The sequence below is a fragment of the Phyllostomus discolor genome, chromosome 9 (genome assembly GCF_004126475.2).
Source record: "Phyllostomus discolor isolate MPI-MPIP mPhyDis1 chromosome 9, mPhyDis1.pri.v3, whole genome shotgun sequence".
In the NCBI taxonomy this organism is placed as follows: Eukaryota; Metazoa; Chordata; class Mammalia; order Chiroptera; family Phyllostomidae; genus Phyllostomus; species Phyllostomus discolor.
The window spans coordinates 10,572,125-10,598,056 of record NC_040911.2 but is presented as its reverse complement, the minus strand read 5'-3'; the positions used below and the strand labels follow the sequence as shown (position 1 = coordinate 10,598,056).

At 50.4% G+C, this 25,932-nt stretch overlaps 1 protein-coding gene across 2 annotated transcripts; it reads right to left on the bottom strand.

The window, feature by feature from the left end:
* Positions 1-2,527: 2,527 nt before the first annotated feature.
* On the bottom strand, positions 2,528-23,305 carry CPLX4 (complexin 4). Of its 2 annotated transcripts, none has more exons than XM_028525067.2 (3): positions 22,152-23,270; positions 16,793-16,880; positions 2,528-3,996 (listed from the first exon to the last, which is right to left on the bottom strand). In XM_028525067.2, the coding sequence occupies exons 1-3, from the start codon at positions 22,316-22,318 to the stop codon at positions 3,769-3,771; spliced, it is 483 nt and encodes a 160-aa protein (XP_028380868.1). In that variant the 5' UTR covers positions 22,319-23,270; the 3' UTR covers positions 2,528-3,768. The 2 variants fall into 2 exon arrangements, with proteins under 2 accessions (XP_028380868.1, XP_035865985.1); XM_036010092.1 differs by lacking the exon at positions 2,528-3,996 and adding an exon at positions 14,934-16,143 and having other exon boundaries at positions 22,152-23,305.
* Positions 23,306-25,932: the final 2,627 nt, after the last annotated feature.

Below are 25,932 nucleotides of genomic sequence, written 5' to 3'. Positions count from 1 at the left end.
ATGCGTATCTTCTATGTCCTGACCACACCAATTAGCCCCCATTAACCACCAGATGCTTCCAATAAGGTTTTCAGGATGCTTCCAGGAAGGGTCTTCACTCCAGTGTCAGGAGCTCACCCCCTGCTGCAGGGTAAGTTAAGGGAGTGAGTTTTAAAGACATCCAGCTTAGGAATCTTTAAAGGTTTTCTGAACTGATGGAAGAAAACAAGCAAGCATCCCTTGGTACACACCTGCTATCCCTCTGTAGCTCCAGGAATTAGGCACCATCCAAAAATGATGCGGTCAGGTTAGAGATGAAGTTGTAACAACAGAGCATAGTTTTCCAAGGATAGCAGCCCTGCAGGGCTGACCTTGATGCATGGGGATTTGTGGACTTATATTTCTACTTTTGGTAAGCTTTGGAATTTTCCCAGGATGACAGGCTTTTTGAAAGGCTAAAAATTACAAGAGTTTTGAATCTGAATTTAATTTGTATGATACCCAATTTTATAACATTCTCCAAGCATAATTTTTAGAGCTCCCCAAAGTACTCTTTTTAAAAAATATATAATTTATTTATTGTGGAGGCTTACACACATAGAGAAAAGAGATTAAAACGTAAATTATACCTCAGCGAGTTATAGAAGATCGATTGCCTCTTGTATGTGCCCCAACTGGGCACCAAACCCACAGCCAAGCAGGTAACCTGACTGGGCATTGAACTGGTCACCTTTCACTTTGTGGGGTGATACCAAACCAACTGAGCCACCCCAGTCAGGGTGCCATTGTGATATCTTTTGGACTCAGTGCTACTGTGGAAGTTTATATTCAAATGTTTGCATGTTTCTAATTTTATATACATTTAAATTTTATTTTTCAACTATAGTTTTATATTCAAAATTGTTTTCTATCCAAACTGTCATTTCTAATGTAGACAAAAACCTAAGCATGATCTGTCAATCGCACTTCTGAGTGGAGTTCCACCCAATTTCACTGAAAAAAATTGAAAGCAGGAACTAGAACAGACACTTTTTAAAATTTTTTAATTTATTGATTTGGAGAAAGGGAGAGAAAAAGAAGGAGAGGAATTTGTTCCATTTATTTATGCATTTATTGGTTGATTTGTGCATGTGTCCTGACTGGGGAATCGAACCCACAACCTTGGTATATTCTGACAATGCTCTAACCAACTGAGCTACCTGGCCAGGGCCTAGAATAGATATTTGTACATTCATGTTCATAATAGCATTATTCATAATACTCAACAGGGGGAAGCGACCCAAGAGTTCATGGATGGATGACTGGATAAACAAATGTGGTATATACATCCAATGAAATAGAAAGGAAGGCAATGATAACATAGGCTACAGCAGATATGAACCTTGAGAACATTATGCTAAGTGAAATAAGCCAGGCATAAGAGGACAAATTTTGTATGATCCACTCATAGGGGTTCGTTCCTACAGTAGTCAAATTCAGAGTCTGAACTTACAAAACTCAACACCAAAAAAACAAACAACCCAATTAAAAATGGGGAGGGAGGGTTGTCTACGGCCATACCACCCTGAACACACCCGATCTCCTCTGATCTCAGAAAAAATGGGCAAAGGATCTGAATAGACACTTCTCCAAGGAGGACATACAGAGGGCCCATAGACATGTGAAAAGAGGCCCAAAATCACTAGCCATCAGAGAAATGCAAATTAAAACCACAGTGAGATACCATCTCACACCTGTTGGAATGACTATCATCAATAAATCAACAAACAAAAAGTGCTGGCGAGGCTGTGAAGAAAGGGGAACTCTTTTACATGCTGGTGGGAATGCAGACTGGTGCAGCCACTGTGGAAAGCAGTATGGAGATACCTCAAAAAACTAAAAATGGAACTGCCTTTTGACCCAGCAATCCCACTTCTGGGAATATATCTGAAGGGACCTAAAACACTAATTGGAAAGAACATAAGCACCCCTGTGTTCACTGCAGCATCATTTACAATCACCAAGATACAAGAGCAGCCCAAGTGTCCATCGGTAGACGAGTGGATAAAACAACTGTGGGACATTTCACAATGGAATACTACTCTGCCATAAAAAAGAAGAAAATTTTACCCCTTGCCACAGCATGGGTGGACCTGGGGAGCATTACGCTAAGTGAAATAAACCAGTCAGAGAAAGACAAATACCGTATGACCTCACTTGTATGTGGAATCTAATGAACAAATTGAACTAACAAGCAAAACAGAGACAGACACATCGATGGAGGCCCAGATGACAGCTAGTGGGGAGTGGCTGGGGGCGGAGGGATGGAGCGAGAAGGAAAAAGGACTCATGGCCATGGACAACAGGGTGGTGATTGCTGGGGGAGGGGTGTATGAAGGGACTAAATGGTAATGGGAAAAAATACGGTAAAGATGAAATAAAAACAAGTTCAGAGACTAACAGTAGAATGGCGGTTGCCAGGCTGGGGAAAAGAAGAAATGGAGAGTTCGAGTTTAATGAGTGCAGAGTTTCAGTTGGGGAAGAAGGAAAAGTTCTGGAGATGGGGGCGTCTGGACCCCTAACCATTTGTTTTATTTGCATATTTTCATGTCATGCAACTCCCTGTACAGCACATTCAGGAGCTCTGGGTGTGGAGCAGGTCAGCCCATAACCTTCTGGCTTTAGTTTCCTTTCCTCCAATAGAGCAGATCTTTTTGACAAAATCTGTCTTTGAGAATTATCTGTTCTATGAACATGCATTGGCCTTGACTAAATGGCTCTCGGTGTTTCCGAGGTAAATGTTCTCAGTCTTTGGGACCATCCCCTTTGAAAGAGAGCGGATGTTAGGAAAAGGAAATCTGTACATACCCTGGGAGACTGTGGGACAAAAGGACAGAGTGGCTGGTTGGACACTAGTCTGAAGGGGTGGGTGGGGAGAGGAAAAAGAAGGCAGTGAGGTAGGTAGAGGGGCAAGAGAAGAATGATAGAGAAAGGGGGAGGGCGGAGAGAGAATGAGAGACACAGAGAGAATGATTGAATTTCTCTACGTTTCCAGCCCCTCTGCTTCCACTGCTCTCACCAAGTTCGGACCAGAGGAGAGAACGCTCAATATAGAGACAGCCATGACCTTCCCAGTTGCCCCTCTGCCTCTAGTTTCACCCCAAGTCCATTCTTCACACGGCCCCTACAAAGACTACGGGCCACTGAAGTCTGTCCCCTGCCTTCATGGCTCATCTTGTAGCCCACCCCCAGCACTGCCCTTGGCTTCCAGCTGCCCCAGGGCCACACTGGGGGAGAGGCATCAGGATGTCAAAGGGCCCGGGAGTAAGATGAGGTGTGATCTCTGCTTGTCGGTGAGCATGCAGCCTGGGCTCCCGGTGGGTGGCGCTGGGACCTCCCACCTCTTCCTCTGAAGGGACCTGGAGTCCTGCTAACAACGGGACAAGCTGAGGCCTGACCCTCCCAGGGAGGAAGTCAAGGAGGAAACCCATTGGCTTTTGTTGCTTTCTGGCTGTCCCGAGGATCTTTACACAGATAGGTGTTCTGCGCTGTTTACAGCTGGAATTCCATGCCTCGCCACACTTATGAAGAAAAGGAAAGTATCGTTTTCCGCTGCCAGGCGCTAGCTAAACTTTCTACCAGGAACCGTTAGAACATCACGTTGCTGTGGGTGTGCTTGGAGAGAGCTGTGTCGTCGTGGCTTTTCTGACCTTGTTCACTATGTCACAGTACATGCCGCTCAGAAACGTTCCGCAGGAGGGCGGTCCCCTCCGCCCGGCCCTGGCCCCCGCGTCCGCCCCCGCCCGCCGCTCACATCATGGAACACTTCTGCTCGGCCGTCTGCTTGATTTCCGTGAAGGTGGCCTGCGCCTTCTCTTTTATGGTGTCCAGGTCCATGTTCTGAAGATTCTGTAACTGCCCGAGGATGGAATCCTTGTCTTCCTCCTCCTCTTGATCCTCGTCTACCATTTTCCGGAGGTCTTCGGGCAAGTCCACGTCGTCTCCGGCCATCTGGATCTGGTTCTCGTCCATCTCGCTCTGCGTGGGAAAGCAAGTGCAGGGATAGAGAGGCCACTCCAAAACAGACAGACAGACAGGCAGACAGACAGACAGACACTCACAGCAGCAGCAAAATGAAAGTCTGGTGAGGGATGAAGGGAGTGGTGTGCTTGGCTGGGCCTGGCAGGGACACCCCCTTCCCATGTACTTGGGTGGGTCAGAGCCTCGAGCCCAGTGGTTTTCAGAGTGTGGTCCCCGGACCCCGCACCTCACCATCATCGAGGAACGTGTTGCAAAGGCAAATATCACCCTGCCCACCACCTGCTGAACCAGACACCGCAGGGCAGGGCCCCGCAGCGTGTACTTTAGGAAGACCCCTGTTACGCCGATGATGCGGAGTTCGAGAATCCCACGCCAATCCCTCCCAGCAGCTCTGCACGCTTTGCCTGCTGTTGACCCCAGGCCGGGCCCTGGCGGGTCCTATTCCGGAGGGTGGGGTGTGGGTTCACGGTGGCCTGACAGTGCTCTGCCATTGTAGTCCCCTCTCATGAGTGGCAACTTCTGCTCAACTCTTGCCCCTTCCATCCCTTCTACTAGACCGGGGCCCCTCATGGGTGTGGAACCATGTTATCCTCAGCCTATGTCCTTGGCACCCAGAAGCAAGTCTGGCACACAGCCCTGGTTGATTACGGGAATCCTCGACGGCATGGCTCCCACCCAGCCTGCCGACGGTCTCGCCACAGTTCACCTCATGATTCCATCTGCGGTTCGAGCCACGGCTGTTCCCGAATTTCCAAGAGCGCGCCACCTGGTATTACAAATCCCTCTGTTTTACAATGAGAAAGAGCAATCTAAAGAAAAAGTTTTTCTGGGAAAAGTTTAGAATCTAAAGAATCTAAAGGGCCACTGACATTCCCAGAGGGCTGCTGTCAGATTGTTCTTTGAGGTTAGTTGTAGCAGGAGGCAAAAAGGGGCTCCAGGGGCAGATGAGAGTAGAGCGAGCATCACAAGAGCGAGTGGCAGGAAAGGCCGTGGTCTACGGGGCGGCCCACCTCGATGTGTTGTGACCAGTTTGGAATTAGGAACCGGAGCACACGACAATCACAGAAAGATAAAACAGTTCTCTTACTCACGCCTCACTGATCTGACTTGCGAAAGACTTTCGACGCCTGCTGAGCCCCCAGGAGGAGTTCAAGTCAGCAGCTCCAGAGAGACGCCCCTGGCCCGGGTGCCGAGTGGAGAGAGCCGACCGTAACAACCATCGGTTGTCTCCAGGTCCGAACGGTGAGCCAGGGTGGTGTGACACCTCGACTCTCCCGCTGTAAACTGGGTCTCTGAGGGCCTTTCCCGGTCACACTGTCCAAGCCTCCATACTTCTCTGGCAGATTCTTCCAGAAGCGGCAGGCCTTCCCACAGAGCTCCTTGTCCCCGTTTCTCTGGGGAGAGTACGATCGACAGCTGGAGAGCAGACCCCTGAGGCCGAGGGGACGAGGCCCGAGGCAGGGTCCTCACGCTGGCCCTCCTAGAGACCCCCGACAGGTCCACTCCCAGCGTCGCCTCCCGAGGTCGTTGCAGCCTCTCCCTGCACTTGGCCAGGCTGTGGCCCCTCAGAGCACTTAATGGATTAATTAGTTCCTCGTCAAACTGCTGTGGGGATTAATTAGTTAGTTAATCCCCAGGGCTCTCAGCCAGTCCTCCGTGTCTATTTTTCATGGACCTGTGCACAGCTTGCCTTCCTTGCGGATCACCCCGGGCAGTGTGCAGAGAGGGGGGGGGGACGCGGGACAGGACACCTGCCTTCTCTTGCGCACCTGAACTGCCGTGTGCTTGGTTTGAAAAGGCATTCCTGGGAATTGTGACAACCTCCCCCCCCACCCCCCCGCACCCCCCACCCAGTTGGCCACAGGGTGTCTGGGCTGTCACCGGGGGGCCCTCCGAGGGCAGGGGTGGGGTTGCACCAGGTGATTGTGAGTCTGGCTGGAGGGCGGTGGTCAGCCCCAGTGGGAGGCCTTGTTCTCTCCGTACCTCACCTCTGGCCTAGGAGTGGCCCCATTTTTGCCGAGTAGGCTCAGTTTCCCTGGCAACCAGGGCCTATCCATCTCCCACTTGCCACTGGGCCCTGGACTCCGGGAGAGTACAACCCAGAGGGCCCAGCTCCGCCCACTCCTTGTCAGGCCCACCCCGTGTTTGCAGAGCCCAGGGTGGGTACTGATGGAGGTCCTGGCTCACCCCCTGGCCTTTTCCTACCAATCCCTGGCCCCGTCTGTCCCTGGGAACCTTGCCCATGAGGTTCTCAGGGGCCCTGCCCTGCCCTTCAGCCCTAGCAATGCTCGACCAGCAGCTCAGTGGACCCTCAGGGTGACAGAGCAGGTGCAGGGGCCTGGGCTGGCCCTGGGATGCATTTAGGCAGAGAGTTGGGGGACCTGGGCAGCCAGGGTGTGGTCTAAAAGAGGGGCGTGGGCTCTGGGTGGGCCTGTCCCTTTGGCCCTGCAGACTTGTGACCCCAGGTGAAGGAGGGTGGCCTGAGGAAGGGCAGAGGGGAGCCGTCTGCCCGAGGCAGGTGGCCCAAGTCGTCCCGTCTAAAGCAGTCGTGGGTGTGGGCAATGCTGTGGTCAGTCCTATAAGGCCCATCCTTCCAGAAGGACAAAGCTACTGACCATCCGTCAGCAGCACAGGTGCTTCCGGTGCTGCCTCTGGCACTGGACTCAGTTTCCCTGGGCTGCAGCCTGGGCTGTGGACGCCTTAGGACTAAGGGTAGGACGGGGCTGGTGGGTGGCTGGAAGACAAAGTGAAGTGCACTGGACCCAAATCCGGACCCCCGGCCTCATTAGCCCTGGGTCCTCACCAGGTGAGCGACCTCAGACTTAAGACAGGCCAAGGGCCAGGGTCCTGTCGGTACGGTGACAAGCTGCCACCGATGTAGACTGCTGTCCCCCGGAGACGGCATATGACAATGGGAAGTCTGTGGGGTCTGCAGTCAGGAGACCTGGTGGGAGCCTCAGTTCTGTCCCTCACCCACGGCCTGACCTTGGGCAGGTCACTCCCACTTCTGGTGCCCAGTGGGAGGGCCCCTCAGAGGATGGCCCAGCAGACCGGACGAGATGTTATGAAACAGATTTATAAACTTCTGAGTCTGGGACACATGGTCGCCCTGATTACTGATATTTTAGAGGAAGAAGGGCAGCGTGGTGTCAAGGTCCCTGCTGAAAGGGTCCCTGGGATACAGAAGGCATGGGGAGAGAGACGGAGGGTGGGGGAATATAGGTCCTGAAGAGGAAGAGCCAGGACAGAGCGAGCAATCAAGGCACAGGTGCAAGCACAAGGCCCGAGGGCCCCCCACCGTGTTTTGTCCGGCCCGGCACCTTGTTTCCACCCGGCAGCAGCGCCGAGCTCCCTGCCCCTGGTTAAGGGGTAGTTACATGTACACAGTCCCAGAGTTACATCCGGCCCCTTGCAGGCCACCGCGAGGCTGATGTGGCCCCTGGGGAAGATGAGGTGGACGCCCCTGACTGAAGGGGTCTGAGTGGGATTTGCTACACCGAGGACCTGGGGCAGCCTCGCCTCCCCCTGCCTGAGGAGCCAACCTGCAGTGGGGCCTTGCCGGCAGCCCACACCAGCGGGGCCTGGCCCGGCCCTTCTGCTGCCCGCTGGCAGATCTTCGGCTGGGGAGACCAAGGGTACCTTGGCACCATTCACACATCTGGGAAAGGCGGTACTGCCTCCTTATGCCCCACAGATCACAGTTACAATCAAATGCAACTACAGCCCCAGTGAATCTGCGCCAGGGAGGGGAGGTTTGGTGCTGAGAACCATGGCATAACGAGTGAATGAATGAATGAATGAATGAAGTGAGCTGGCACACAGTTAGGGGGCTTGCAGGCTACCCTGTGTTCCTAGAGGTTCTGTTTCAGAAGTCTTCTCATTTCTAGAAATCTTACCAATTTGGGACATTGTTGAATACAGTTAAGAACTAATTATTTTTATGCCGGCTGATCAGACTCAGTTTTAATCTCTTGGTTTTTAACTAGATTTATAATCCTAATCACCAGCGCTGAATGCCCCATTATATAATAGCCCCATACCCTGCCTTTGTTATTCTCTGTGACTGACTTCTGGCTTTTCACTGAAGGGTAAGCACGCCCCGGATCCAGGAGACTTCCTACCCTCCGGTCCTGATACACTGGCCTTCACCTTGCAGCGAAGTTGAGATACGATGACAAACTGTCTCCGATGGCTGTGTCACCAGAGAGCTGAGCGCTGGCCAGGAGCGTTGTTAGAGTCTAGCCGGTCCTGTGTGGTGTTTGAGCAAATACCGGCATGTTTGATACGAGGCAGATTTGATTGGTTTGGGGTGTGTTTATCTATTTTGGTCTACAGGACACCAAACCGCTAGATTAGCGGGTTTCTCCCACGGTGGTGAGTACATCTAACATTGGACAGCTTCAGATCTTGGGGTGGGTCATGGACTTCCAGTCGCTCGTCTTTATCACTGTCCTGGTCATGAGTGAGGGTGCCGCTCTGGCCTCTAATCATGGTGACAGCGACGCCTCGCTCCCATTCTGCCAGAGCTCAGAAGACCTTATTAGGTGAGTGGGAATATAGAATGAAGAATACAGCCAGCCAACAAACACCCATTCCTTAGAAAGTACAAGCCAGCAAAGTAGGGGGGGACTGGGCCAGACCAGGGGGCACGGGCCTGAGGTCTGCGGGGTGAGGCTCCAGCCAACACTCTTCCTTGTTCTGGCCCGTTGCCATGGAAGGCGAGAGCCAGGTTTACGTTCTGTCTCCCGGGACAGTGGGTCTGGAGGCTCTTGGTGCCTCTGAATCTCTTGGGAAGTGAACACAAACACCCATGGCCAGGCCCCAGCCGCACAGGTTTGGCTCCCGTGGTCTGCGGTGGGGGGCCCAGAGACTAGAGTTTTTAAAAATCTTCCTGTGTGCTTGCGTGGGTGCTGCTGAGACCCCCCCATGCAGGGCTCGCCGGCCGCCCCTTCTGCTACGTTTCACTGGTCTTCCCGCTTCAGCTGCTTCAGGAGCCCTCAGCACGTCCACATCCGGACAGACGGTGTAGAGTTGGCCTCTCCGATGACAGACATCCGTTTTCAGGGCTGGCTGAGGGTGTGAGTGTGTCGGCCCCGCCTGGAGCCAGAGCGTCTGGAGCCAGCTGTGCCCATCTCGCACTTCTCCCTGCATGCGGGCATCCCAGGGGGACTCCCTCTTCAAGGTCACTCCTCCGAGCCTGTCACTTACAGGCGAGGAAACCCAGGTCTGGTGAAGATGCTGCACGAAGGTCATTCAGCCGGTTAGGGGACGAGAACCCAGCCCGGGGACCGGGTCTGGCAGGAAGACATAGCCTGTGGGGGCAGAGACGGTCGGGGTCTCATCTTGCCCTGCCATTCACAGGCTGTGCGACCTTGGGAGGTCACTGTCCCTCTCTCAGCGGGGGGTCTTATCTACGAAGGGGCTGTAACATCTACCCACCTTCCAGGGTGGGGGTGAGGACTCCCGGAGAGAGCTGGTGTGGCTGAGAACATGTGTTACATTCCTGCTGTGAGGGGCCTCTTTCTCCCCATCCTCAGGCCCCGTAGGCTGTTCCGCCCTGAGGGTGTGAGAAGGAGCAAGCTGAACTGGGGCCGGATGGGGAGAGGCAGAGCAGGGGCCCCCTGGCTGGGCCGCTGATGGCCTCGCCACCGGGTCACCAGAATCAGCTGCTCAGAAGCAGGATGTTTGGCGTCCTGCCGACCAGCCGGCCCCCGGCCCTCCTCGTGTGAGGGAGAAGGGCGAAGAAAGGTTCACAGGATCATATCTTTTTTTAAGGGGCCAAATTTTAAATTCAATTCTAACAGAGGTTTCCGCGTGATACTTTGAAAAACAGTTCTGTTTACGGACGGTCTTCTGTCTTCGTCTTGATTCAGACTGAACGGTGCCCCTAATACGGCAGACAAACACCAGGTGTGCCTAAATCATGCCGCGCAGCAGGGGGCAGGACGTTATGTTTCAATGGCTAACTTGGACTGACAATTCCATTAATAGGATTAGGGGTCACTGTGGACCTGTTTTGTCTTATTAATTTGGCTTGACTTACATATACATTTTGAACTGGCTAGGAAGGGGGGCTCCTTTGTTTTTAGACAGAATCTCGTGGCTGTATTTATAACATACTACTTCCTGTATTTGAGGAAATGTGACATCCTAATTATAACGTCAAGGAGCCTTTGCATTTTATATAAAATTATAATTTGGTATGATACTATTATAATGTTGAATCTAGACTTCTTCTTTTCGTGAAAATTTATTTTAATACGACTTTTATGGCAGAAAGAGTCTTTCTGCTGTTTTTGGTCCTTTGTGCTTTGGGTGTGGTTTCTTTTTTTCCCCTTCTCCCCAATAACATCCATCATTCAGCGACCCTTTCGCACACGTGTGTGTGTGTAACTTCTACACACCAGGCACCTTGCAAGGCACTGAGCACAAGGTGAAACACTGAGCCCCCTTTTTTGTTAAGGGGCACACTGCCTCATCAGTGACGATATTCAGGTTGGTAATGACATGAGAGACAGGTACTCTGAGCAAGGAGGATGGTGGAGAGAGGGACATCACGGAAGGTTCTGGAAGAACTGGCACTAGACGGAAGTTTTACAGGACTGAAAGGGACCACAGGGGGCAGGGTATAGGAACAAAGCAGGGAGAATGTGCAGTCCAGGCCGGGAGTGGCCAGGGGCAAGGCTGGAATGGCAGGAGCCACGTAAAGGTGTATGGGCCAAGGGGTTTGAGCTTCAGTCCAAAAAGTCATGGTGAGTCTTTTTTTTTCTTTTAACAAGAGAGCAACAGCCCTGGCTGGCATAGCTCAGTGGATGGAGCTCGGGCTGGGAACCAAAGTGTCACAGGTTCGATTCCCAGCCAGGGCACATGCCTGGGTTGCAGGCCATAACCCCCAGCAACCGCACATTGATGTTTCTCTCTCTCTCTATCTCCCTCCCTTCCCTCTCTAAAAATAAATAAATAAAACCTTAAAAAAAAGAGAGGAACAGAATCAGATTTGCATTTTGGAAGCCTCGCTCTGCCGTTTTAAGGGGAGCAAGACTCAAAGTCAAGAAGCTACCGAAGAGCCGTTGTAATCAAAGCGCGAGAAACGATGAGGTCTGCTCTTGGGGGCAGGGCTGGGAGTTATTTCCGCAGTGACATCAGGATTGCTTGGTGATCTGATCTGCTGGAGGAGGAGGGAAGAGCGAACGGTGACTTCTGGTTTCCAGGCTGGGGGAGGGGCTTTCCGGGATGAAGGCACCAGGAAGGGCAGGTGGAAGGGCTGAGGAAGGACCCTGTTCTGGGTATGAGGCTGGGGGAGGCCCGGGGAGAGCTGACATGCAGAAAGCGTTGTGGGCTGGAGGTCCCCACATCAACACACAGGTGGGCGTTAGCTGAGAGCAACAGCAGGGTGCGGCCATCTGAGGGAGCACCCTGGAATACTCCCAAATTTGGGCGGAGACGGGGAGGCTAACCCATGAAGAAGACAGAGAAGAAACAGTTCGAGGAGCGTGAGAACCAGAGGGTGGTGTCCAGAAGCGGAGGGCAGCGAAGGCTTCAGAGAGGAGCGGTGACCAGTGCTCAATGAATCAAAGGGAAACAGAAAGTAATGGAGCAATTTGGCTGAGAGTCCGAAGGAGGAAGTTTCAGCGGAGCAGGGGCAACTGGTCCTTTAAGGGAGACCCCTAGGAGGCCGTGCTTACTCCCAAAGTGCTGCTTGTTTTCCTGGGGAGAGATTCCCCCACGAGAGGAGAGGCCAACAGAGAGAAAAACCTGAACATACAGGGTTAAGGGAAGGGGACCCAAATCTAACACGAGCACCGAGCACCGTGGCTCCCTGTAGCACCGGAGGTCCTTGAATTACTAGGGATCTGAAAACCGAGGAAATCAACAGAGGGGACGTGTGCGTGCACACGATCGTGACCGATGTGTTTCCCTAGGTGGGCTTCAGACCACTGCCCTCTGGCCACTGCTCTTACCCGGCTCCTGACATCATCACTGTAATGAATGTGGCCGTCAGAAGACGGGGTATGACAAGCGGTATTGTCGCCGGCAGTACACAAGCACCTCGGAGGGGGGTCTTTTACAGTGTGTCTGCGGAGCGAGGGCCCACACTGCTCCTTCTCGCAGCCCCAGCTTCCTTTCCCCAGTCAGCAATGGGGCCACTGCACCCACTTTCATGGAAAACGCCAGCCAGATGATTTACTTGGAAAATACAGTTCTGATTCCCAAACGTGACATGGTCATCCTCATTAGACCTGACAGCTCCCGGGAAGACTTTTTCCTCCACTCTGCTCTCCATTGGGCCTGGGTAAACGCAAGGGCCTGGGACCACCTCCTGCTAGCTAAGCAACCCCGAAGTGACCCTGGGGAATTGTGGGTGAGGCGCCCGGGTCGTCCCTCGTTAGCAGGAGGACATGTTGCAGGTGCCCAGCAGGTAACCCTGAGGACAGTTAGTACTATTAATGTGGGGGCTTGCCCAGCACAGACTTTACAAGATGGCGCAGGGCTAAGAATTTTGCAAAGCCTGAGGGAGGGAAGGTTGTTATTAGGGGCCCATGAAGACCCTGGTGACCCTTTCCTTCTGCCCAGAGCCTTTTTTTTTTTTTTGTTAGATAGTTGTGCTCAGTTCTCAAGTCTACCACCATGGGTGGAGAGACACATATTAGAGGGCGTGGGGGTAAGGGGGCATGAAGAAGGACCCGGAGGATAAGGAGGCTCCAGGCCTCATTTGTCACGGTGAGCTTTGTGACCTTGGGGACGTCCCTTAATTTGCAGGAGTTTAGTGATTGCGCACTGAGTGCACACCTATGTCGTGTGCTTTTCGGTAGGTAAAAAAGAAGTTCAACAAAACGAGAGCTAACAGCCCTCAGACGCTGGGGGGGTGGTCAAGGAGCCCACGTTCCCTGGTGGCGCAGGAGCCCACACCTGCGCTGGGAGGGGCTTAGCGGGGTGGAGGAAGGGCTCCCTGTGTGCTCGCCAGGCAGCCCCGCCCGGCCCCAGGTTTATCGCTAATTGCTAATGACAATACCATTGCTCTACTGATGTCTTTTGATGACCATTTTTAAAACCAGCTATCGTGCTGTGCATCGCAGCCCCAGGGCGCATGCACCTTCCAACTGGACGTTCGTTTGTCCTTTTGAGCCCCTGCACCCATCCTGCCCGCCCCTGCCACCTGCCTCCGGCCACCACCAGTATGTTCTCTTCTTCTACGGGTTCGTCTTTTAAAGATTCCACATGCGAGTGAGATCGTACAGTGTTTGTCTTTCCCTGACTTATTTCATTTAGCATAATGCCTTCAGGATCCACCCATGTTGTCACAAATGGCAGGACTCCCTCCTTTTCGTGGCTGTATAATATTCCATTGTATGTATGCCCTGGTGACCATTTTTAGTTGCAGTACAGTCGTCCCTCACTATATCGTGGTTCACTTATTGCGGGTTCACTGAAGCCACAATCAGTGAACCTCGATATAGCGAGGGACGACTGTAACACTTCAGTGGTGAGCACCCATGTAGAATTGTATATGTTGTTAAAATTACGTAGGTTTGAGAGTGTAGAAAGTGTTTAAGAGCATATGAAGTGTTTATAAGAGTGTGGGGAAGGTTAATAGGAGAGTGGGAAAGGTTTATAGGAGTGTGGGAAGGGTTTATAAAGCCTTAAATATATATATAAATAATAAAATAGCTATAACACCACTACTTCGTGGATTTTTTTTCCTATCTCGGGGGTCTCTGGAATGTAACTCCCACGATAGGTGAGGGATCACTGTACTCAGATAAACAATCCTTTAAGTGCAGTTGTCAAGAGGCCAGCCCCTGAGGGAGGTGTATGTAGTGACCATCTCCACCCTAGCGGGCGGCCCAGGGCTTCGTCCCTCCCCTGCCGCTCCGAGATGGTAACACTGGCCGGTCACCCCTCCTTCCCTTCCTTCCAGTCCACTGGACACATCGCCATGGTCTTGAGCTGTCCCAGCCACCTTGGTGCCCACGGGCACTGCCTGGCCTGCCAGGGCCTCCTTGCCCCTCATGGGAGCAGCTAGGAAATGAAAACCTACCACGTCCATTCCCATCATGGTTTTCGGGTGGCACTCTAAAGGGTTTTTCTGCAAAATCAAAGGAAGTCTTAGCAGTTGCACACAGCTCTGTAATCGCAGTGGCGTGAGCCCCTCCAGACGCAGGGACCCGGCACAGTGTGCGAGTCAGAGCTGGGCCAGCACTCTCGCCACAGCTGTCCTTTTCCCGAAGTCGTCCTCTCTCAGGGCTGCCTACTCCGGCTCCACAAATCCCGTCAGTCCTGGCAGACCATACCTGGGAGGGGCTGGTGGCTCCAAAGTCCCCTCCCAGGCTGCCCCTACCCAGGTTCCTCACGGGGCTGCCACCTGCTGCTTTGTGACAACCGCTCCCACCCGGCTCCTCCAGGCTTGCTAGCACAGCAACGGCTTTAGACTAAAACGTGAAGTCAAAGGAGGGGACTCCCACCGTCTCTGCTACAACCGACGGTCCAGGAAGGACTGAGAACAGTCACAGAGAGCATGCATTTCCTCCGTGATGCGCCCGCCCGCGGCGACTGGGGACACCAGGGGGCGCGAGGGGCCTGGATCCGGTTCGCGCAGGCTGCCCTGGCAGGGTGTTCCTCACGGAGCGCGGGTCTGGCTCGGACAGGAATGGCCTCATTGCACAGAGAGGAAACTATCGCGGAGCTCTGATTGGATGGGAAATGCGGCTGTCCCCCAGCGCACCTTTCTAGCTCGGAGGCTACTGAATGCCAGCAGCACCCAGAGCCTCAAGGGGGCGCGCGGGAGGGGGACGTGTAACTTGGGACAGCCCCCCGGTGGCGGCAGAGGAAGTGCTCAAGGTGGGGGCTGGTCATCAAGCGCCAGGTGCTGTGTTGAGGTTGCAGCGTTGGCCACATCTGGGGATGAGGGAACAAAGCATCTCCCCCCGCCCCCCAAAATGTTGATTTTGTAGTGTGCTTTCTATTCATCACCGTCTTATGGATAGTATGCATTGGATTAGAACTTCCATATGCTTTACAAAAAACAGATGGTTGTATTATTAGTATTTTTAGTTATCTTCTACATCATAGGCAAATTCCTGAAGTGTCGTGTGCTCATCCTGGGGGCAGAGCGGGTGGGGGGGGGTACATGGGTGGGACGAGGAGGAGGATCATGTACTTTGGAGACCTTCCTCTCTGGCTTCTTTGGGTGAAGTTGTTCTCATGGAGATCATGCACCTCCGGAATATGGAAGTTGAACACCAGGTCAGCAGGTGATGGTGGAGTCATTTGGCGGGGCCAGGCGATCCCCAGGCCGGGGACATGGGAACTGAGTCAGAGGAGCTAAGTGCTGGGCCCTCTGTCACCCTGTGCAAGCCTGGACCGTGCATCTGAGAGGGGCCACACACATGTCCACACAGCCTCCTCCCACCGCTCAGCCCCTAGAGTACAAACGACTTCTAGCGAACCCTCGGCAGAGCCAATCCCGCCACTTCTCCAGGCTCCTCCTCCAGAGCTCACAGGCTTCGGTCTTCTCAGCCAGGACGGGGGAGACGGTGGCAGGTGACGAGCAGCCCTACCACCTCACTCCCCCAAAGAGGGAAGCAATCATTCCTTGGACGGGGCGGCAGAACAGTATGGCCGAGAAGCCGCTGGGCTCTGCCCTCGGGCTGGGTGGCCTGTGGCGGGAAGGCCCTTTCTCTGGGCCTCTGTTTCCCCTGCTGTGAGAACCGGCCTCAAGGGGCTGTGGAGAGGACTGAATGGACCGGTCCGTGCAGAGCCCTTGGACCAGCACCGGGCACTTAGAGCTCAGTGAAGGGCAGCGGTACTGAGGATCCCCGTTATGGGTTTACATAGAGCAGTCCGATAGCCTTTAGATGAATTTATGTTAAAGTGTCATCTATAGGTATCAACTTCATCTTGATGAGAGGAAGTGGAAGGTCACAGGGGCTGAACGACTGGGATCCAGTCTTTGTGAACCCCTAGTTCTTTGCTTTTTCCACCAAAATGCCTCCGTTGAGATGAAGACAAATATGCATATGCCTTGTTTATGTATTCATATACATGTATGGATAGACATATAATGTATATGTACAGCAGCCCCCCTTTATCCAGTTTCATTTCCTGGGGTTTCAGTTGCACACAGGCAGCCACACTCTGAAAACACTGAATGGAAAATTCCAGACATAAACGATTCATGCATTTTAACGCGTGTGTTCTTCTGAGTGGCGTGATGACCTCTCACGCTAGTCTCGCCTCGGACGTGAACCACCCTTTGTCCGGTGTCCCCACACTGTATACACTCCCTGGCCCTTGGCCACTTGGCGGCCATCCTGGCTATCGGAGGGACTGCCCCGGTGTCACAGGGCTTGTGTGCTGGTCACCCTTGTTTGCCTCACTACAGCCACAGGTGTGGGGCCTTTGTCACAGTGCACTAATGTTAGAAGTGGTCTGTTTCATTATTAGTTGTTACTGTTAGTCTCTTCCTGTGCCCAGTTTATAAGCTAAACTTTATCATAAGCCTGTGTGTGTGAGAAAAAACATAGTGTATACAGTACAGGCTTCTGTAGTACCCACAGTTTCAGGCATTTTCTGGGGTCTTGGAACGTATCACCTGTAGCAAGGGAGGACTACCGTGTGTGTGTGTGTATGGATATGTAAACATATATATATATATCTCCATACATATAAACATACATATATATAAACCTACACACACACCACACACATATATATACAGGTATGAGCCTTTGCTTCCTTGGCTGATGACCAAACATTCTCTATTTTTTTTTTACCATGCAAGAAATGGTCTCACCTTCGGAAGTCTGTACTTTTCTCTGAGATGGACTCTGAGGCACGCCCTCTCTGCCTTCTTGTGTGTAAATGCGGCATCTCTTTCCATCCTAAAAGGAAACGAGCAGAAGAAAGGATCACAGGATGCAGGAAGCTCAGGACCTGCCAGCCCCGGCGCAGGGGAGCCAGACCTGGGCTACGACGCCCTCGGAGCCCCACTGCCCACAGACAGGGGGGCGGGGCAGGGAGCCACGTTTCTAACAAGCTCCTGAGAGATTCTTCAGCCAGCTGAAACACGCAGAAATGGGGTGCTTTGGAGGCATGTGGTATTTGGGGATGTCATAGAAGGCCATTTCCCTTCCTTGTCACTCCTCTCTAGGGGGTTCCCTTCCCTGTTTGGAAGGAGGCACCCCAAACAAAGTGGGGAGGACTGTGAAGTGCTCCGGGGACCCCCCCCCCCCGAACTGGACTCGTGATCATGTTGGTTTTACATAAACCCCCTTGTTCTCCTGAGCAGGCACCTTTGGGCCAAGTTCACAATACTGCCCTTTGCCCGAGTCCTCCCCCAGCAGTGCATTGCTGGGGGCCGAATTTGCACACACGCCCCTGCTTTCTGGCCAGACTGGATCGGACCAAGCCAGGTAAATGATGCCTCTGTGCTGGGAACTGAGGATTGGGGCTGAGGAAGGCAGACTCGCAGGGCGGCTGGGGCTGTGACAGGTGGATGTGGAGGCCATCGGCTGCCATTTTCCAGGGCCCACGTGGTCTGGGTGACCGAGCTCACTGCTGAGAAGGAAGAGCAACCCTGCCACGTGGGGACAGAAGCAACAGCCAGGCATGGAAAGAGGGCTTGTGGCTTCACAGCAGCTGCCCGGTTCCTGGTTCGGGCCCTAGTGGGGCAGGATGGGGTTTCTTTCTGCTCACGGGTTTGGCGAGGCATGTTTGCATGGAGCATTATTTGCATGAAGATAAACTCCCGTTTCCATTTTCAGGTGGCTACACGGGTTTCTCTTCCTGACTGCGAGTTTTGAAATTGTCTTGACCACGACAAGAGAGGCTGACGAAGGCAGGGCTGTGGCAGACGCACTCGGACGAAGCTGCTCGAGCCGGCCCTGGGCTCGGGCGCTCCCCGAACGCCCTGCCTTGCACAGAATGCCCGGCCTGGCCACGCCGGAGGGAGCATTGGGTTCAGCCTGCTAGTGTGGGGAGGGAAGCCGAGCAAGCGGCCTACCCGTGACGTCAGTGACCTGGGGCCTGGGCACAAGCAGGTCTTTTTCCCCCTCCCAAGATTTTAAGATGAAAAATGTCAAACGTACAGTGAAACCTGTATGCTCACCCTCGAGATTTCTACCATGAGCACCTTACCAGACATGCTTTATCATGTATTTATCCTCCTCTAATCATGCATTTTCCATCTTATTTGTTGATGCATTTCAAAGCTATAAATATCAGTACTCTTTCCCCTCAACACTTTAACATGCATATCATCAATTAGTTATGTGTTTATACTTCTATCATCCATCAATTATTTATCTCTATGTATCTATCTATCTATCTATCTATGTATCTATCATCTTGTCCTATTGATTCTGCATCTGTGTGTAACTCCAACCCCTACTGAGATATAAAAACAGCACTGTCAGCTGAGTCATCCCCTCACCCTGTTCCCAAACAGCGCCTGCTCCACAGCCCTAGAGGTCACCACTGTCTTTTCACCACCGCAGATTAGCGTTGTCTGTGTCGTCTGTTGTAGAACTTCACCCACTGGTAACCACACACTGCGGATGCATCCTTTTGTATAAGGCTGCTTTCACTCAGTGTAAAAACCTTTTGAGACCCATCTAGGCTCTTTATTTATCAGCAGATAGTTCCTTTTTATTACTGAGTATATTCTGCCGTATGAACACCTCACGTCTGCTCATTCATTCTGCTGTCGATGGACAGCCAAGCCTTTTCCTGTTCCGGGCTCCTGCGAATGAAGCCGCGGTGGGCATTTCTGCACGAGTCTTTCTGCGAACATGTGTATCCCCTGTCCCAGGTGGTACCTAGGCACGGGATTACTGGGTGGCAGGGCAGTTGGGCTGACGAAGTGTAGCTTCATCAGAAACTGTCGGACCTTCTCCCGGGGGGTTATACTCTCTTGCATTTCGGTAACCAGAAGAATTCCAGTTATTCACATCCAGCCATTCTGGGGCATGTGTAATAGTACCTTTGTGTGATTTTAATGTTCATTTCTAAGATATCAGGCTTTTTTCCCCCCATGTACTAATTGGCCGTTTGGATATCTTTGTGAAGTATTTGTTCAACTCTTTTCCTCATTTTATTTTGCTTTTATCATTGAGTGTAGAAATTCTTTATATATTCTTGATCCCAGTCCTTCATCGGGTATGTTTTGCAAGTATTTTCTCTGTTTGTGTCTTGCCTATTTATCTTCTTAATGGTGTCTTCTGATGCACAAGTTTTTAGTTTTGATAACGTCTAATTTGTCATTAAAAAATTTCTAGGATGAGAAGGATAATTGAGACAACTGTACTCGAACAACAATAAAAAAATAAAAGTAAAAATTAAAAAAATTTCCTGGTTATTGCTTTTAGAGTCACGTTTAAGAAATCTTTGCCTCCTTCCAAGATGCAAAGATACCCTATGCTGTTTTAAAGTGCTTCATGATTTTAGCTTTTCTGTTTTGGCCTGTGGTGCGTACCAGAGTTCAAGTTACCAATGGTACTGTAGCAATTGCTGTGCCATAGCTGAGGTAAAGGGATGTTTTGGTATAATCGAGAGGCATGGAGGGGTAAACAGATTGTTGTTTTATTGACCCCTTTCCAAGTATTCTATCTAGGTGTAGACCTCTTTCAGTATTAATGTCATCAGTAGTAAAAAAATCAGAACATAGAAGTCAATAAAAATGAACGTGCAGGAGAGTGCATTGTTAAGTAGATTTGGTTTACAATTAGTGGAGTTGATCCTGCCACTTAAAAAAACATTTGATTTATTTAGTTTTTTAGAGAGAGGGGAAGGGAGAGAGGAAGAGAAACATCAATGTGTGGTTGCTTCTCATGCGCCCCTAACCAGGGACCTGGCCCGCAACCTAGGCATGTGCCCTGACTGAGAATTGAACCAATGACCCTCTGGTTCAAAGGCTTCTCAGTTCACTGAGCCACACCAGCCAGGGCAATCCTGCCACTTTTTAAAGTGACGAGGACAGGTGTAGAAGGCTTCTATTTGCTAGTATTCATGTTAATGCATGTATATGCTCTGATGTCTATAGCTGTGTCTACATGTAACTTGTGAACCATTTTGATGCTTGCTTCTAAGTATTGTATTCTTGGAGATGAAGCTCTTGAAAAATCAAGCAATGGATGAGAAGTCATGCCTCTTGCCATGGGGAAGCATGCTGGCCCCACTGTCTTGCTATTATTTCTTATATTAGGTGACTACATACATTTATAACACACACACACACACACACACACACAGATGAGTAGTTGGCAAACAATCCCATCCACTGATTGACCATACCATTTGGGTGTTTTGGTCTTTGCTCTGTCCAGAAATAAAGTGAAGGAAAACCAGGACATTAGTTAATCAAACAGATGTCCTATCTGCCAACAGATTTATTGCTCAGGCATATTAAATATTTTACAGGGTCAGGCGTATGGTCTAAATATCTGAGCATTTTCTTCTTATAAGCCCACTTGAGCTGAGAACATTTGGTGTCACCGTTCCACTTCTGTTTCTTCATTATACTTGGTTTTTAACACGCCATCGGCAAAACTAGCCAACACTCAAGGAATGCTGCTCCCCCACCCACCCCCACCGAGTTATCTTAGCGCTGACATGGTTTCTGTGGTCTGACATGGTTTCTGTGGTCGTAATTTACTTTTTTAACCTGGTCTCCCTTTACTGCAGAGCCAAGCACAATACCATTCTAGGTGGTTTCTAAGCCATGCTTTCTTTTAGAAAAAATACAATAGACAAGATTTCCACTAAAGGCAGGCCTTTGTACTCTCTTAATTTGCTCTAGGTCATTAACCTTTTCACTTATAATCATCTTAGCAATAGGACTCAGGCAGCTATTATGTACTTGATCGTCAGCAAATAGCCATGGTGGCAGAATTATTTTTCTTTTGTAACGTATAATGAACATTTAACCTCAAGGCTGATGTCTCAATTCTTAGCTGATTACTCAAAGACTCTTAAATCGGTTCTACCTTGAACTTAAAAAATACATATAGATTGCACTTATTTAAGGATCAGTCTTGAGCAGTGAAAAATTGCCATTGATATTCACACTCCATCATACCCACCTAAAATATTACTAATATTTTATTTTTATTACATTTTCAGGAGCCAGGAGGATGTCCTTATTTTTTGGAGGTATATGGCTGAAGTATTTAGGGGTGAAATATAGAAGGCCTGTAACTTACTTTAAAAGTGTCCTATCTATCTATCTATCTATCTATCTAACTACCTACCAATCATCTATCCAAATACTCTACCTGTAGGCAAATATGTCAAAATACCAGAAAGTAGTCAGTTCCATCTGACTGTGGCCTCAGTAACCTGAATCATTGGCGTATATATATGGGTATTCATTATATTCTATTTTTCTGTAGCTTTAAAATTTTCGTAATATACAGTTACAAATTTATTCCTAGTCTTTGAGAAGCCAGGTCACATTGTGCTTTCTAGGCTTTTTTGTTGTTTTTTTTTCCACATGTGAGATCAAGAAGTTTGCATTAGATGCTCTTTAAGACCCTCTTCTTCTAGGTGCCAACCCTGAGTCCTCATAATTTGAAAGCTTTCTACTTCCCAGGAGGGAGAGTTTTATTTTTCTTATTTATTTATCTATTTATTTAAAAGATTTTACTTTATTTATTTTTAGACAGAGGGGAAGGGAGGGAGAAAGAGAGGGAGAGAAACATCAATGTATGGTTGCCTCTCATGCACCCCAAACTGGGGACCTGGCCGGCAACCCAGGCATGTGCCCCGACTGGGAATCAAACCAGCTATCCACTGATGCTCAATCCACTGAGCCACCCCAGCCAGGGCAAGGAGGGAGAATTTTAGCAAACCTATAAAGATAGGCTCACCATTTTCATCCGAATAGTTAAATTGAGGTCAATGGAAATGTGCCCAGATCAGAAAGTGTTAAACGGCTTAAAAATGACATCTCAAGTCGCTTGTTTTCCTTTCTGGTGGTACAGGTGGAACCCAGGCACTACCGTTCACTGTCAGAGCACTGTCCTCTGGGGAGAGGCGAACAGCACGAGGAAGGGCGAGAGGAAGAGCAAAGAGAAAGGAACCGGGCAGCGGAGGAAGGGAAGGCCGGCAGGGACTTCTCTCTGCCCTGGCAGGGCAGGGAAGCTGTGAGTACTCACTTCTCCTCGATCATCTGCTTCTGGTACTCCTCGTACTCCTCCCTCGTCATGCCCTGGGCTGCGGCAGGGTCCGAGGCCCCTCCTTCTTCTTTTTTCTCTTCGGACCCGCCACCAAACCCCAAATTCTTTACCTGGTTACTTATCATAGTTTTCATAAAGAAAGCCATTGTTTCTGCCCCAGAAAAAGAAAACCAAAACTCAGACAAAATCTGAAGGAAAAGAAAAAAAAAAAAAAGACAAAACCCTCCAAATAGCCTCAGTGACGGCCACACGTTTAGGAGCGAAGGACTCTGCACAGCCTCACCCCTCCCAGGGCGCGCTGATGCAGGGGAGCGGTGCGTGGGCTGTAAGCTGGATTAGAGAGGCCAGCTCCCTCGTGGGCAGAGGCAGATGGTTCAGATTACTGAGCCGTACAATCGGACGGGACCGACCCCTTTCTGATTAATACAGCGAGCTAATTTCAGAGGGGGAAAAAGATCCTTCCCATTCTCCACCTCTCCCTCCCCACCCATGTCTAAAATTTAAATTATAAGCACAGCAGGGCTTCTGCTTCAATTAAATTCAGCACAACTGACATTATACGGCTGCAGCGGAATTTACAAATTCCAGCCCTTGAGCAGACTATCCCGTTGGAAACTGAGTTAGTGGAGGTTCAAAATCTGAAATGCTTCATTAAGCAAAAATAATCCTTCGATCCACCATTTTTCTCTCATTGGACTTGTAAGTCCAGGGCGAGGATTTGCCTTCGGCTAGCTTGGATTCTGTCCTGCTTCTGTGGCTAGTCACCATGTCCCTTACGTAAACGCCCGGGGCCGCCAGTTCGAAGGCAGTGCCAGTGGGTCTGTAATTTCCATCTGGAAGGTGGTGTCAGCCTTCTGCTCTGAAAACTGTTGCGCTTCTGCGTGGAAGCGATGCTCTGGGCACTTTCAGTGCTCCGTCCACAGGGCAGGGACATATGTGAGCCACATCATGGGTGTGTAACAGGCCACCTTTTTCTCCTACACATAGCCCACTTCCTGGGTGCTCCCTTTAAGCCCGGTGGTGTACGGTGTATTTGGAGAGAAAGCCTTCGGCAATATTCTGTCCCACACCAAATTCTCAATGGGCGTGGTGCTCCTCAGGTCAAGGGAGGAATTGAGTGTGGCTAAGACTTTACATAGTATCTTTCTAATTAAAGCTCTCCAAGCCGGGTCTGGGAAGATGGGGGCAGATGGGGGCTCTTTGTCACTGCTTATTATTTTATCCAGAGAAGCGAGCCCTCCCAGGAAACAGATGACTCTCCTTCAGATTGCAGGGGACTATATAATCTGGATTTTTGCCTAAAGTGCTTGTTTCATATATCTAAAGATCTGCTTTCTTGCTACCACTGGCTACCCTATTTTAAAATGTTGCTCTTTTTTACTCAGAACATTTTATTTCAAGATATAGGTCTGCCTGTAGGTTATACTCTTTATTATCAATATTCTTTATTTTATTTTTTAAAATATTTTATTTATTTATTTTTAGAGAGGGAAAGGAGGGAAAGAAAGAAAGAGAGAGAGAGACATCAATGTGCGGTTGCTGGGGGTCATGGCCTGCAACCCAGGCATGTACCCTGACTGGGAATCGAACCTGCAACACTTTGGTTCTCAGCCCATGTTCAATCCACTGAGCTACGCCAGCCAGGGCTGTATTTTATTTTTTTGATTATATGACTAGTTGTGCCAAGTTTTCCCCTTTGCCCCCCTCCACCTTCTCAGGCATTCCCCACACTCTTGTTTGTGCCCGTGGGCCCTTCGTATGGGTGCTTTGGCCTCTCCATTTCCTACGCCGTCCTTTACATCCCCACGGCTTTTCTGTAACTCCCTATTTGTACTGAATCCCCTCACCTCTTCACCAGTTCCCCCACACTCCCTCCCGTCTTGCAGCCGTCAAAACCCTCCCCATATCCACGATTCTGTCTCTCTTCTTCTTGTTTGCTTAGTTTGCTTTCTAGGTTGAATTGTTAACAGATATGTACTTATTGCCGTTTATTGTTCATAGTTTTGATCTTCTTTTTCTGAAGTAAGTCCCTTTAACATTTCACACAATGGTTGGGTGATGATGAACTCCTTCAGTTTTTTTCTGGTCTGGGAGGCTCTTTATCGGCCCTTTGATTCTAAATGACAGCTTTGCTCTGTAGAGCAATCGTGGCTGTAGGTCCCTTGTTTTTATGACTATTTCTCGCCAGTCCCTTCTGGCCTGCAAAGTTTCTTTTGGGAAATCAGCAGACAGACTTATGGGAATTGCTCTGTAGGTAACTGCTTTTCTCTCACTGCTTTTAAGATTTTCTCTTTCTCTTTAATCTTTAGCATTTTAATTATGATACATCCTGGAGTGGGCCTCTTTGCACCCATCTTGTTTGGGGCTCTGTGTGCTCCCTGGACTTTCATGTCCATTTCTTTCACCAAATTAAAGTTTTCTTTATTATTTTTTCAAATAAACTTCCAATTTCTTGCTCTTTCTTTTCTCCTTCTGGCACCTGTATGATGCAAATGATTCGGGTCAGCTGCAAGGACTGGCTGTGACCACTGACCACCAACATCTGCCCTTCGTGGAGGATCAGCTGTGTGGGGGCAGGGTGGGGGTGCTCCAACGTGGTCTGTAGCTGTCACTGGGTGTGCTGGCCCTGGGGTTTCCCAGGAGGTGCAGGCCAAGGTCAGCCCCCATCTGTGCTTTGCCCAGGGCTACTCTGTCTGAGCTATAAAGCAGTAAGAGAGAGCTGCTACTTGTGCTGGGCTTGGGGATTTCCAGGTGAAGCCAAGCTGTGAATCTAGGCTGCTACGGTAGTTCCAGGTCTGGGGCTCACTGAGGCCAGGTGCTGCTAGTTTGAGAGGATTTAGGAAGTTGTGAAGCAGGAGCCAAGACCAACCATTGGAAAAGCAGCTTGGGTGGGCATGTCAGTTGGGTGGGAGATATATCAGTCTCTGGGGATGTCCCGGGTAGGGCAAACAGCATTAGCTGCATCAATGGAGTCTCAGATACAGCACCAGCCTGCTGGCTCTGTGGCAGTGTCCGGGGAGGATTCAGAAAAGGGACAATAGTCTCTGCCTGCCTTTCTGTCTGGGAAAGAGCTGTCCCCAGCTCTTGCCTGGATGCCAGCCTCTTCAGTTCCTCCCCGTATGCCACTGCTGTCTTTCAAGCTGCTACCTCAGTGCTGGAGTCCAGCGGGAGTGAGTCTGGTTAAGTCCGTGTGCAGGTTAAGAGGAACTACTTGGGACTCCAGAAGTTTCTTCCACCGACTCAGTCCCTGCTGGTTTTTGCAGCCAGAAGTCGTGGCAACTTATCTTCCTGGAACTGGAACCCTGGGCCGGGGTCAGGGGTGGTGTCTCATGGGGTTAGGACTCCGTGCTCTCAAGATATCCCTCCTGAATTTTTATCCACCGCACATGGGTGAGGGACCAGCCCTTTCTGCATCTCCGCCCCTCCCACCAGTCTGGATGGATGTGGCTTCTTTAATTGCACAGTTGTCAGACTTGCATTCAACTTGATTTCTGATGGTTCTGAGTGATGATGGTTGCTCTATGTTTTAGTTGTAACTCTGATGTGGTTGTGCGAGGAGGCGAGCCCTGTTTACCTGTGCCGCCATCTTGCTAAAATGGTCTCAGTTTGAAAGACTTAACAGACAAGTAGGACAAAACAGAAACTTTGCTCAGTGCTGATTGAGAACGCACTTTAACAGCTCCACTCTCACTGTAGAGGCATTGCTTGGAACTCAACATTCAAACCACTGTGTGAGTTACTGTATTTCATCCCCACTGAG

Excerpts from the sequence above, each read along its gene's own strand:
- CPLX4 (XM_028525067.2), bottom strand. The coding sequence starts at position 22,318 with ATGGCTTTCTTTATGAAAACTATGATAAGTAACCAGGTAAAGAATTTG. Across the intron at positions 16,881-22,151 it reads AAGCAGATGATCGAGGAGAA|GATGGAAAGAGATGCCGCAT; the intron begins GTGAGTACTCAC and ends GTTTCCTTTTAG. Across the intron at positions 3,997-16,792 it reads AAAAGTACAGACTTCCGAAG|AGCGAGATGGACGAGAACCA; the intron begins GTGAGACCATTT and ends TTTCCCACGCAG.